This window comes from Gracilinanus agilis, chromosome 3 (assembly GCF_016433145.1).
Source record: "Gracilinanus agilis isolate LMUSP501 chromosome 3, AgileGrace, whole genome shotgun sequence".
Lineage (NCBI taxonomy): Eukaryota > Metazoa > Chordata > Mammalia > Didelphimorphia > Didelphidae > Gracilinanus > Gracilinanus agilis.
The window spans coordinates 136,507,277-136,520,265 of record NC_058132.1 but is presented as its reverse complement, the minus strand read 5'-3'; the positions used below and the strand labels follow the sequence as shown (position 1 = coordinate 136,520,265).

The window sequence follows — 12,989 nt, the reverse complement described above, 5'->3', positions numbered from 1 at the left end:
CCTTCCTTCCTTCCTTCCTTCCTTCCTTCCTTCCTTCCTTCCTTCCTTCCTTCCTTCCCTTCCTTCTTTCCTTCCTTCCTTCCCTTCCTTCTTTCCTTCCTTCCCTGCCTTCCTTCCTTCCTTCCTTCCCTGCCTTCCTTCCTTCCTTCTTTCTCTGCCTTCCTTCCTCCCTCCCTCTCTTTCTCTCTTCCAACACTCAAATGCAGACAGTGGAAAGAGCGCTGGATTTGGAGTTCAAAGACTTGAGTTTAATTTCCATCTCTGTATGTGTAGAGTACTAAGTGCTGGGGAAGATACAAAATTTAGATAGTAAATATGTCCCTGCCCTCATGAGGCTTACAGTATAGAAGGCCACTCAATCTCAAACTTGGATAATGATATTGTGGAATGCTACTTAAGTGCATTAGAGAGTTGCAAAATACAGAGTAACGGAGAAGCCCAATCAGACTTGATTTAGATTATGTCCTAGGCCTTTCAATTCTAAATCTATGATTGTATTTGTTCTGCTTGGCCCCACAGGGCAGAACTAGAAGCAATAAGTGCCATTTGCAGAGAGGCAAATTAAGACAATGTATGGAAAAATTTAAGAGTATTACAGTTGTTCCAAAGTGGAATGGCTCTAGTTAGAATCTGGAGGACTCCAAGTAGGGGCTAGTTGGCTATAGGTATGGGATCAGAGTAATGATCTGGGAAGTCTTTTCAGATTCTGATTGTGTGTGATTTGGGGACCAGGTGGAAAGTTTTAAAGCACTCTTAGGGATCTGATTATTCTCCCCCATCTGTGCCTTCGACCACTGCCTCTGAGAATCAGTCATCTTATTCTTTTGTGGGAGGGACAATAGTAGAGCGAAAATAGAATTGAATCTGAAGACACAAGTCCTGGATTCAAAACCTGCTTCTGCTACTTCCCACCTTTTCCCATCATAGTCTTGGGCAAGCAACTTAACGGAGCCCAGAATCTCTCAATGCTTAAATGGGGTTAAACTCTGTTATATAGTATGGAGGGTTGTTGGGAGAATCAAATGAGGAAACAAGTATCATATGCTTTGTAGATCATAACATAAGTGTCATTTGTTAATACTATTTGAGCCTGGCTCTTCGAAAGATTTCTTTTGGGCTCTGAGAGTACAATGAGAGCTAAAGTATGCAATTTGTGCTCGATTCATTTTAGTAATAGGTCTTCAGGGAACAAGATGAATGGAAGCCATGGTAATAATCAGTAGTGAGGAAGGATAATTATAAAAACCTAAAATAACATGGGACCTTCTAATCATAAAGAACCTTTACTATCTCACTGAATTATTTCAGTCACCTTGTAGAGTGGGTAGTGCAAATATTATTGCCCCCTTTATACAAATGAGGAAACACACTTAGATCAATGCCTTTAGATCTTGGTAAATGGTAGAGGTGAGGTTTGAACCCAAGGACTTCCCTCTCCAAATCTAGCACTCTTCAAATATATCACAATGTTCACTGCACTATTATGTACTATTATATTATTGATAGACCAAAGCAGATATAAAACCTAGCAGCTGTAATGATCTTCCTCACAATGGGACTGGTCTACCTAGAACCTAGTAGTAGTTGTTGTTCATTTGAGTCCAAATCTTCATGACCCCATTTGGAATTTCCTTGGAAGATACTGGAGCAGTTTGTCATTTCCTTCTTTAGCTCATTTAACAGATGAGGAAACTGAGGCAAGCAGGGTTAAGTGACTTGCCTGGAGTTACTTAACTAGTGTCTGAGGCCCAATTTTAACTCATGAAGATGAGTCTTACAGATTCTAAAGCTGGCACTCTATCCACTGTTCTGCCTGGTTTGCCCCTAGTAGAACTGATTATTATATCTGTGAGGGGAACCTCCCACCTGAAGACACCAAATGCTCAAAAGGCAGCTTTTAGCCATCAGAAGTGTCTGCTAAGGAATATGTTACAGGGACGTGGAGGTGATCTGCATCCTCTCTTGTTGAGACTGGCTTTCCCTACTATTGCTTTAACTTCCTTTCGTCTTCATTCTTATCTGTGTTCTCTAGTTGCATCATTCCACAGCACTTAATGTAACTTTACGTTCAGATAGTATCTTTCGATTGCTGCTCAAAGTGTGTAGGAACTCTTCCAGGGAAATGAGGCAAAAGTGAGGAAGAAGAAGGATTCTAGGTCTGGGTCAGCCATTCATTAGTTGTGTAACCTCTGGCAAGTCATATAGCCTTAAAAAAAAAAAAACACCTTACTTTCTGTCTTAGAAACAATTCTAAGACAGAAGAGTTAGGGCTAGGCAAATAGGTTAAGTGACTTGCCCAGGGTCACACAGCTAAGAATTGGCTGAAGCCAGATTTAAACACAGGACCCCTTGACTTCAGGTCTAGTGCTCTATCCACTATGCCACTGAGCTGCCCCTTCACATAGTCGAATTTCTAAACATTTTTCTCCCGTGTAAAATGGGAATGATAATACCTTTGTGTCCTGTCTCCCAAGTTTGTTAGGAGGAAAATTCTTGGTAAATGAAATATTCAGGAAATTTGTTCACTATTCTTTACCCCCCAGCTCTGTATTTTCAGCTTTGGACCATGGTGGGGCTTCCTAAACATTATGGGATTTATTTGTCTTCTTTTGTAATCTGTATGTGTGTTTGTACCAGAGTGTGGGGGAATGTGGAAGCTGCTGATTTTCCTCCTTGGGGAGGCATCCATAGGAAATCTGCTTTCATTAGTTTAGGTGCTTACCTTGCAGAACTTAATCATCATGATCATGTGACCTTTTCCTAATTAGAATTGGATAGGATATTAGAGCAGGATGAGACTTTAGTGATAATCTAGTATAACTGGAAACTCAGGACTGGAGATGTTAAGTGACTTGTTCAGATTAGTGGGAGATCTAGGATTAGAACCCCAGTTTCTTATTTTCTAGTCTGATGTCTTTTCCATTATGCTACCTCCATTTAGAAATAATGCTGCCCCAGAGTGAGAATCAAACAAGCCCGAATCCATTTCTAGATGTATTTTGGAATTTTATGTTGCGTTTGCAGGTAGAAATAAGGTGATTGGTATATCCATTACAGACCTAATAACCCAGCCAAAGACTCAGAAGCCTAAAAGAATTCTCAGGTACTCAGCTCCCTTATGCCAGAGAGAGGACAAGGCATTCGTGCTCCCTAGGCAAGGTTTGAAAATTGTGCTGCCTATTCTACTGTCAGAGCCAGCTAGATTGAGTGCTGGATCTTTCAGATCTTGAGTTCAAATCTAGATGCAGACACATTAGTGAAGACCTCAGGCAGGTCACTTAACCTTAATATGCCTCAATTTCCTTCATATTTTTCTGTGATGTCCCTACTTCACAGTGAGGATTCAATAGATGATCATTATAAAGCACTTAGCATAGTGCCTGGAACACAGGAGGTTTTCAGACCCTCAGACCTTGGGTGCACTAGTGTCCCAAGATTTCCATCTCCTGCTGGGCACATTGGATTTTTCTGCTAGGAGCCAGACCAGGAATCTTCCATCTACACCAAAGCAGCCACTCCTGTCTGTACCAGGACAGGTATTTCCTACCTCCTGTGCCAGCCCAATCTTCCAAATGGGTTGTAGAGAAATGTCAATGCAAAAAAGAACAACTCTCCCTTAAACTTTCCCATATCCTGCTTCATCTGTCCTTTGAGTATAAAGGAGTGGTACCTCCATTCAGAGATAAACATTCTTGGGGACAACTAGGTGGCTCAATTTATTGAAAGCCAGTACTAAAGATATAGAGGTCCTGGGTTCAAATCTGACCTCAGACACTTTCTACTTGTGTGACCCTGGACAAGTCACTTAATCCCCATTGTCTAGCTGTTATCACTCTTCTGTCTTGGAACCAATCCAAATTATTAATTCTAAGACAGAAAGTAAAATTAAAAAAAAAAACCCAAAACAAAACATACGTCCTTCATATGCCAGTAACTCTGAACTCCTACAAATCATTATCTAAACCCCACACCTCACCTCCTATCACCCAATTCATCATTTCCCATCTCCCTCATCCTTCCTACCCTGAAGTTTCATACTAACTCTACCCATTTCTCTCACCTTGCCCTTTGAAATGCCTGTTCCATAGGCAATGAACCTCCCCCTATCTTTAATCTTTTTCTCTTCTACTCCTACCTTCTAGGGATCACTGAATCCTAGCTCCTCCTTGATGATACAGCCTCTCTGGTTACCCTTTCTGGTACTAGTTACACCTTTATTTAGTTCCTTTAGCTCACTGATCAAGGTGGGGGAGTTGGTATGCTCTTTGCCAAACCATTGCTACTTCTAGTTTCTTTTACTCAGCCTTTGAGCTCCATGATATTCATGTCTACCACTCGATCAAAATCCTGGTGGCTGTGTACCGAACTTCAGGACACTTCCCTTCTTTTCTCAATGAGTTTTGTATGAGATTCACAATTTTTTCCTTTCTTCCTCAACTCCAGCCCTCACACTAGGGAACTTCAAAATACATATTAATTCATTCTTAAGTAACCTAACCACCCAGTTCCTCAATCTATTCATCTCCCAGGAGCTACTCTTCCACCCCCACCTCAGTCACACATAAAGATGGTCATACCCTTCCTTGATTTTGCCATCACTCACAAATGTATCATTTTCAGGTTCAAGAATTCTGAAATCTGATTATGGTCAGATTTGTCTGCACTGTGACCTTTAATTGCTAGACCCCTCCATTCTCTCCCAATCTATCTCTCTGGTACTAAGCCCCTCTCTTCTATTCTCATGGGACTTCTTGACTCCTTGGTGAACCAATTCAACTTTACATTGCCCTTCTCTCTTGAAACCTTACCCCTTCCCTTATTATATTGCTGATTAAGTTCAGCCAAGTCTCAGCCTTGAATAACTCCCACCATTTCTTGTCTTCATGCCTAAACAAGTGCTGCTGAATGGAAGTAGAGAAAATCATGCAATTCTAATTGTGTCCACTACAATTTTTGTTGTATAACCTCAGGTGGATCCTCACTGTGGCTGGGCAATCCTACTATACCTCCCTTATTAACTTATCATCCTATTCTCCAGGATGACTCTTCCAAATCTTTTCATCCCTCCTCAAGTCTCCTGTGGCTCCCCCTACTCTTACTCTCTCAGATGAGAACATTGACATATTTTTCAGAAAAAAATTGAGGTCATTTGTTATGAGTTCCCTTTTCTTCCCTCTTCCTCATTTCTTATCAGTTATGTACCTCCTGACACTGTCTCCTCTTTTATTGGTTTCACAGGAAACTTTTCTTACCAAGTCTAACTCCTCTATGGGTTCAAATGATCCCATTCTATCCTGTCTTCTTCAGTAGACTGGCCTCTCTGATTGTCCAACGATTCTCAAATCTATCTTTCCTGCCCTAATCTATTCGTTAACCTCCCCACTCTTTCACTTGTTTTTTAATATTTTTCTCTCTACTAGGCTCATTCCCTACTGTCTACAAACATGCTCATGCCTCTCCTATCCTGTATAAACCCTTATTTGGCCTTTCCATTCCTGCTATCATCCTATATCTCTTCTACCCTTTGTATCTAATTTTTTTTAAAGTCCATCTATAATAAATGTCTCCACTTACTCTCCTGTGATTCTTCTTAATTTACAGTCTGACTTCTGACCATATCATTCCACCAGAACTACTCTCTCAAAGTCACTAATGAGCTCTCAGTGGACAAATTCAGTGTCCTTCTCTCAATCCTCATTCTCCCTGACCTCTCTGCAGCCTTTGACACTGTTGCTCATTCTCTTTTCCCTGATACTCTCTTCTCTCTAGGTTTTCAGGGCACCACTGGTTTCCCCCCTCCAATCTGACCACTCTTTCTCTGTCTCCTTTGCTAGATCAGGCCAAATAATTTTAAGTGTCCCTCAGGGTTCTGTCTTGGTCTCTCTTCTCTTCTCTCTATATTACTTCATGTGATAATCTCATCTCTATGCTAATGATTCTACCTTTCTTGCCCTAATCTCTTTGTTAGCCTTCAATCTTACATCTTCAACTTCCTCTTAGATAGCTCAAACTGGATGTCCAGTAGACATTTTAAACTTAGGCTGCCCAAAATGGAACTCATTATCCTTCTCCCTACATGATCCTCCATCCTGTTCTTTCCCCATTTCTATAGAGGGCAACATCCTCCTAGTCTCTCAGATCACAACCAGGAGTTGTCCTGGATTCCTCACTATCTCTTACCCCCATATCCAAGCTGTTGCCAAGGACTCTTGATTGTACCTTTGCAACATCTCTTGAATATTTCCCCTTTCAACTACAACACTGCCACCATTCTGATGCAGGCTTTCATCACCTCACACTTAGCTTAGTGGTGGGTCTGCTGCCCCAAGATTTTTCCCACTCTAATCCATCTGGATTTTCTTAAAGTGCAGTTCAGATCACATCATTCCCCTATCCAATAAACTCCAGTAGCTCCCTATTGCTCACAGGAACAAATACAAAAATTTCTGTCTGGCATTAAAAGCCCTTTATAACCTAGCCTCCTCCTACCTTTCCAATCTTCTTACACCTTACCCTCTGACTCATACTCTTCAATCCAGTGATACTCATCTCTTGGTTGTTTCATGGACAAGATACTCCATTTCTTGACTCTGGACCCTTTCTCTGGCTGTCCCCAATGCCCAGAATGCTCTCATTCTGACTACAGGTCTCTCTGACTTCCTTTAAGTCCCAGATTAAATCCCAACTTTTATTGGAAACCCACTTAATTACAGTGTCTTCCCTCTTAATTATCTCCTTTTTGTCCTGGATATAGCTTGCTTTGTATGTGTTTGTATGCATGTTGTCTTCCCCCATTGGATTCTAAGGTCCTTGAGGACAGGTACTGTCTTTTGCCTCTTTTTGGATGCTTAATAAATGTTTCTTAATTGATCACTCAATAAATGCTTGTTTCCCTCCTTGCGCAACATTTTTGCTTTTCGTTATCAGAAATAATGATTATTTGTTCATTAGAAATAATAATTTAGTAACTTAATAATGAAAAATTATTTTAAAATCAATTAATAACTTAAAATTTAATGAAACAATAAAATACTAGAAATACTAGCTTATCTATTAGAAATAACCATTTAACTTGTTTTTCTTCATTAGAAATAATAGCTAATGTTTTTATAGAGCTTTAAGAATTGCCAAGTACTTTGCAAATATGGTCTTCACAAGAACCCTGAGAAATAGGTGGGATTACTTTTCCATGCCTCCACTCCCTCCACGTTTTTACAAATGAGGAAAGTGAAGCAGACATAGGTTAAATGACTTGCCCAGGTCATATAGCTAGTAAGTGTCCAAGGCTAGATTTGAAGTCACATCTTCCTAACTCCTTGTTTAGCATTTTGTGCAGTGTGATGCACCCTAGCTGCCATGGGAAGGTTTACTTGGTTGGAAAATAAGGAAGAGATGTATTTGGAAATTACTATGATGTTAAATGAAAAAAGCATCAGTAAAACTAATTTTTAAGAGAAGAATCAAATTCACAACTAAATTAGAAGGCTAGGAAAGACAAAAAAAAATTTGCTCAAGGACTGATGTGGCAGTGGCCTTTAAAGACAGACCCAGATGGACTTTACCAATGGGTTTTAATTCTGCCAATCTCTGCGGGGACAGCTATATATAGACATGGCTAAAGAAGGCCATGGAAGGGTCAGCTATAAATAGACACGCCTAAAGAAGGCTATGGAAGGGACTAAATGTGGTCAGAGCATTCTCAATAACCCAATTATGTGATCATACATTATTGGGAAAATTTTTCCTGACCCAGGCTGATGCTCTGCTTGGGCAGTCTGAGATTTATAGTCCTGCTAAGAGGTATATGGATGTACTAAAATGTCTTTCTCGCTACACACTTACAGTGGAAGGGTCTATTCTGCCACTGATGTGTGCCCAGCCCTCATTAATGGGAACATGAGTTATTCCTGTGCAGCCAGAGGAGAATAGATTAGCCCTTTAGATTCTGGGGCACCTTTTAGTCTTAACGAGCTTTATTGGCTCATTTAAGCCATCAGTTATAACACAGAGGTACTTAAAGTATTGCATGATACATAGAGATGCCAGACCCATCCTTATTGGCTTTTTTTGAGAAAGACGACAGCCCCAGAAAAGCCTTAATAAGGTAATTGTGTTTCTAATCTCCAGTAAGGGTACCTGATTACCAAAAGATGTCTGGCATTCTGAACCTATGCCCCCTTTGTTCCATGCCCATGAGAAGGCAGCATTAAGAAAGAAATAGGATGGCAATAAATGGGGGCACAAACAAGCCAATTCGATAGTGTCCAAACCATAATAGGTTTGCACGAACATTCATTTGAAGAATAGAGAACTCAAACCAGACAAATAGAGGCCCAAGTTCCTTGCACTTTCTTTTAAAATGTGATCATTAACTAATGATACCTGTGACATAAACATCTTTCATATGAATCAGTTAAAAGATTCTTTAGGGGAAAAAGCTATAATTTAAACCGTGGCATCCCCAAGTCATGACATGCATTGTTGAATTGGTTCTCTTCATTGGTTTTATATCCATATTTCCTCTCCCTTTCTCTCTTTCTTTTCCAGCACTCCTGGCTACATCTTTGGGAAACGCATCATATTTTTTCTCTTCCTCATGTCTGTTGCCGGCATCCTCAACTACTACCTCGTCCTCTTTTTTGGAAGTGACTTTGAAAAATACATAAAGACAATAACTACGACTATCTCCCCACTACTTCTGATTCCCTAATTCTCCCCTGAGCCTGAAATCAGTGGTCTCAGCTAATTAATACATAGAAACCATAGTAATTCAACCCTTTATGGGGCTCATCCCCTCTTTAAATGGCTGTAAATCAGATAATTTCCTGGGCTTCATGGTTTGAGGTCACCTCCATTTTTCATGGAAGAAAAGGGTTTAGAATCAGCTCCACACCTTAAGAATGTCTCTGGTATTAGTTTGAGTTTTCAGATATGTCCTGTATAGTTTTTGATTTATCCTGCTCTCTGATTTCTGCTCTGTGGAATATTGTGTGACTTCTGTCATCATCAGCACCTGTTTTCTTTAATAAAATGAGACATACTCACATTTGGTGTTTGGGTTTCATCTTTGAGTATATATACAACACTGGAGAGTTCATAGGAGTGAGGATTGGAAAAGAAGGGCTTCAGTCTCCTCGTCTATCCCACCCAGACATCAGAGAACCTGGAAGGATCTGGACCTGAGGGGAGATCACCTTTGCCTAAAAGTGCAAGGAATCAGATATTTCAGGGATCCCTTCCTCCCAACCTTCCCACCAACAAGGCACTACCCCTTCCCCATTCTTATCCCCACCGGAGAGAACTCATGTTCCCACTGCATTTAGGCCACCCTACTTTTTACTACACTTTTACTACACACTACACTTTTTAATGGCCATGGCCTACTCCTCTTCAGTCTCCCCTCTTTCCTTCAGGTTCCATGTGGCCACACAAATTACTTGGATTAGCAGGGAGTTATCAACACAATTCTCAAGATTATATTGGGAGTCACCAAAACAGTCTTTCCAATAAGGTATAGAATTATTAGATTTTACCACCTGTTTTGCCTCTCTGCCCTCCAAGCACTTGGGCATTGCCACCTGACTTCCCATAGAACTCCAAGAACAACCAGGACTTCCCATCCACCATTAAGTTGAACTCTTGTATGTCTTGTCTCAACTATTTAGAATATGGAAAGGGGCAGAGCCAAGATGGCGGCTTAGTAGCTGTGAAAGCTGAAACCCTCTGATTATCCTTCAACTATTTAGAATGTGGATACCTTAGCCATAACTGCTGGGCTTATACCCCCAAAGAGATCATAAGGAAAAAGACTTGTACAGAAATATTTATAGTCATGCTCTTTGTGGTGGCAAAAAATTGGAAAATGAGGGGATGCCCTTCGATTGGGGACTGGCTGAACAAATGGTGGTATCTGTTGGTGATGGAACACTATTGTGCTCAAAGGAATAATGAACTGGAGGAATTCCATGTGAACTGGAAAGACCTCCAGGAACTGATGCAGACTGAAAGGAGCAGATCCAGGAGAACATTATACACAGAGACTGATACACTGTGGTAAAATCAAGTGTAAAGGTCTCCTCTACCAGCAGCAACGCAAAGATCCAGGACAATTCTGAGAGACTTAGAAGAAAGAACGCTATCCACATCCAGAGAAAGAACTGTGGGAGTAGAAACACAGAAGAAAATCAACTGCTTGATCACATGGGTCGATGGGAATATGACTGGGGATGTAAACTCTAAGTGATCGCCCTAATGCAAATATTAATAATATGGAAATAGGTCTTAATCAATGACACATGTAAAACCCAGTGGAATTGCTCATTGGCTACAAGAGGTGGGGGGGGAGGAGGGGAGGGAAAGAACATGAATCTTGTAATCATGGAAAAATATTCTAAATTAATTAATTAAATAAAAATTTCAAATAAAAAAAGAATATGGATACCTTGAAGAAAAGGACTATTCGCTTTTCTATTTGTATACACAATGCTTAATTAACATCGTTCTTGGCATTTAATGAATATGCCAATCATAACGGATAAAAGCTTTTCCATCTATTCATTTATAACCCTTCTGAGCTCTCAGGAGTCCTGACCTCAGTTCCTAGTATAATTGCCAACTTGAATTCCTAGAGACTAGCTACATGTCCCACTCAGGATTCTAGGGGTACCCCTGTAGGGATGGAGTTTTTATCCTCATGTTGTTGGATGTGACCCTCATTTTGATGTGTTCTTCCTACCAACTATCACCAGTTATATAGTCATGGTTTGTAAAGCACTTTACAAATATTATCTCATTTTATCCTCACAACCTTGGGAGGAAAGTGCTTTTATTATCTCCATTTAACAGGTGAGGAGACTGAGGTAGGCAGAAGTTAAAATTAAAGTTAAACTTGCCCAGGGTCACACAGCTAGTAAGTAGTAAAGGCTGGATTTGAACTTAGGTCTTTCTGACTCCAGGTCCAGCATTCTGCTCGATGTATCACCTTAGCTCAGTGGACAGAATCTTGAGATAACTAAGGCCCAATAATCATACACTTAAATTTAGAAGTATGAGGTAAGGCCTGTTTAGCTTTGAGCCCAGGTCCAAAATCCATCAGTTCTAATAAAGTCATTTGTTTGGGAGCAGAGGATGGAAATGAGGGATCTAAACTGATCAGATATCTAAACATCTTTTTCTGTGTATATGTGCGTATGTTTTTAAAATATCATATTTTAAACAAGAGTACCATGGAATCTCAGAAATGGAAGGAAGGAGCCCCAGGACCTGAACCTATACAGGAATAACCATCCCCTGTACCAGCCCTGTCTAATATTTATCTGGTCTCTACCTGTAGAGCTTTAGTGAATATCTAGTAGCTTTCATTCTATTCTTGCAGTACTTGTTTTCTTTATATTATGCCAAAATCTGCTTTTCTGTTACTTCACTGGGGTCTCCATTCAGTATAATTTGTTGTTCCTACTTTTGTCATTTATAGACAGGAAGAACTCCCCCATCTTTAATGAGATAGGTCTTTAAATTCTTGAAGGAATTCTTTGGAATGAAATGAAATTCTTTTCCTCTTTAGGCTAAAGATTTCTATTTCTTTCAAATGATCCTTATGGTGCATGGCCTTTAGCCTCCTCGCCTTCCTTTAGATGGGTTCCATTTTATCAAAATTTTTCCTGTAATGTGGTATTCAGAATTAGACACAGTAATTCAAACATTGGCCTGGCTAGGATATAATGCATTGGGACTCTTACTTCCCATGGTCTGGGCATCATATGACTATTTAATGCAATCTAAAATCATGGTAGTTTTGGGGAGCTATCATGTCATACTATTGACCTACTAAACTTAGAATTCACTAAAACTCCCATCTTTCTTCACACAAACTTGTCTAGTTATGCTTCCTTTATCCCATCTTTGTGCAGATAATTTTTTGAACCCATAAGATTTGCCTCGATCTTTCTTTGCATCTTATTAGACTTGGCACATAATTCTAGCCTGTCAAGATCTTTTTGGATTCTGACTCTTTCGTCCAACATCCAGGCTTGGGTCTTCTTTTGATTCAGCAAGACATTACCAAGTACAGTCCTCTTAACTCATATTGATGGGTTTCTTGGTTCTTTTTCCAGAATATCTGGCCTGAATATCTTGTACCTTAATATAGACCTGGCTTGAGATAACTGGTCAGCTTGATACTTTAATGACCACAATTATAGTCCCAACCTGATTCAACAGGTATTAACAATGATCCTTGGTTATATACTGTTGCTACCTTTATTTTTATATTTTAAGTGTCCAAACTCAATATGATCATTATTATTAATAATAATTGAAATTTGTTATATCTTTCTAATATTTTATTGACCATGCCCTGGTTTCCTTAAATAGTTTGTACTGAATATAATTAAAACTTTTCCTTTCTTAAAAACTTTTTTTTAAACGTTGGAGTCATCTATGTCACTATCCACCTTGATCCTTCTCTGCTGCTTTACACCAGCCTCTGCACCTTCCCCTTCAATAGGGAACTTTTCCTTTAATGTAGTGATTGCATTTGCAACCTCTTTTACCCAGAGTCCTTTGTTTCTCTTATGAAAAGAAATAGGTTTATGTCTTTATCTTTTCTTTGGCTAAAAATTCAACATTATCTTTATATAAACATTAGGCTTTCTCCTCTTAGCCCTGTTCCAGATTTTCTCTGGACTTCAAAATCATGTCTTCAAAGGTACCTTCAATTCCACTTCTCACCTCTCTCAACTTTTAAAATCCCTTTTGTAGGTAATCTTCTCTCATTAGAATGTAAGTTCCTTGAGGGGAATGACTTTCTTTTTGCCTGCGTAACTCTAGTTCCAAAAACCCATTGGTACGAGACTCTTTCCTTATTGGTGGAGATCAAAGTCCTGACCTGAAGTTTGGTGCAGTTGGAGAGAGAAAAAGAGAGAGAGAGAGAGGAGAGAGAGAGAGAGAGAGAGAGAGAGAGAGAGAGAGAGAGAGAGAGAGAGAGAGAG

General features: G+C 39.8%; 1 protein-coding gene across 1 annotated transcript in view; it reads left to right on the top strand.

Moving 5' to 3' along the window:
* The window catches only part of LOC123241271 (arachidonate 5-lipoxygenase activating protein), a 33,948-nt gene extending 24,917 nt beyond the window's left edge, over positions 1-9,031 (top strand). Inside the window, exon 3 of the mRNA XM_044668963.1 lies at positions 8,548-9,031. Coding sequence (XP_044524898.1) covers positions 8,548-8,710 — 163 coding nt within the window. The 3' untranslated portion in view covers positions 8,711-9,031. The remainder of the gene's footprint in view (positions 1-8,547) is intronic.
* Positions 9,032-12,989: the final 3,958 nt, after the last annotated feature.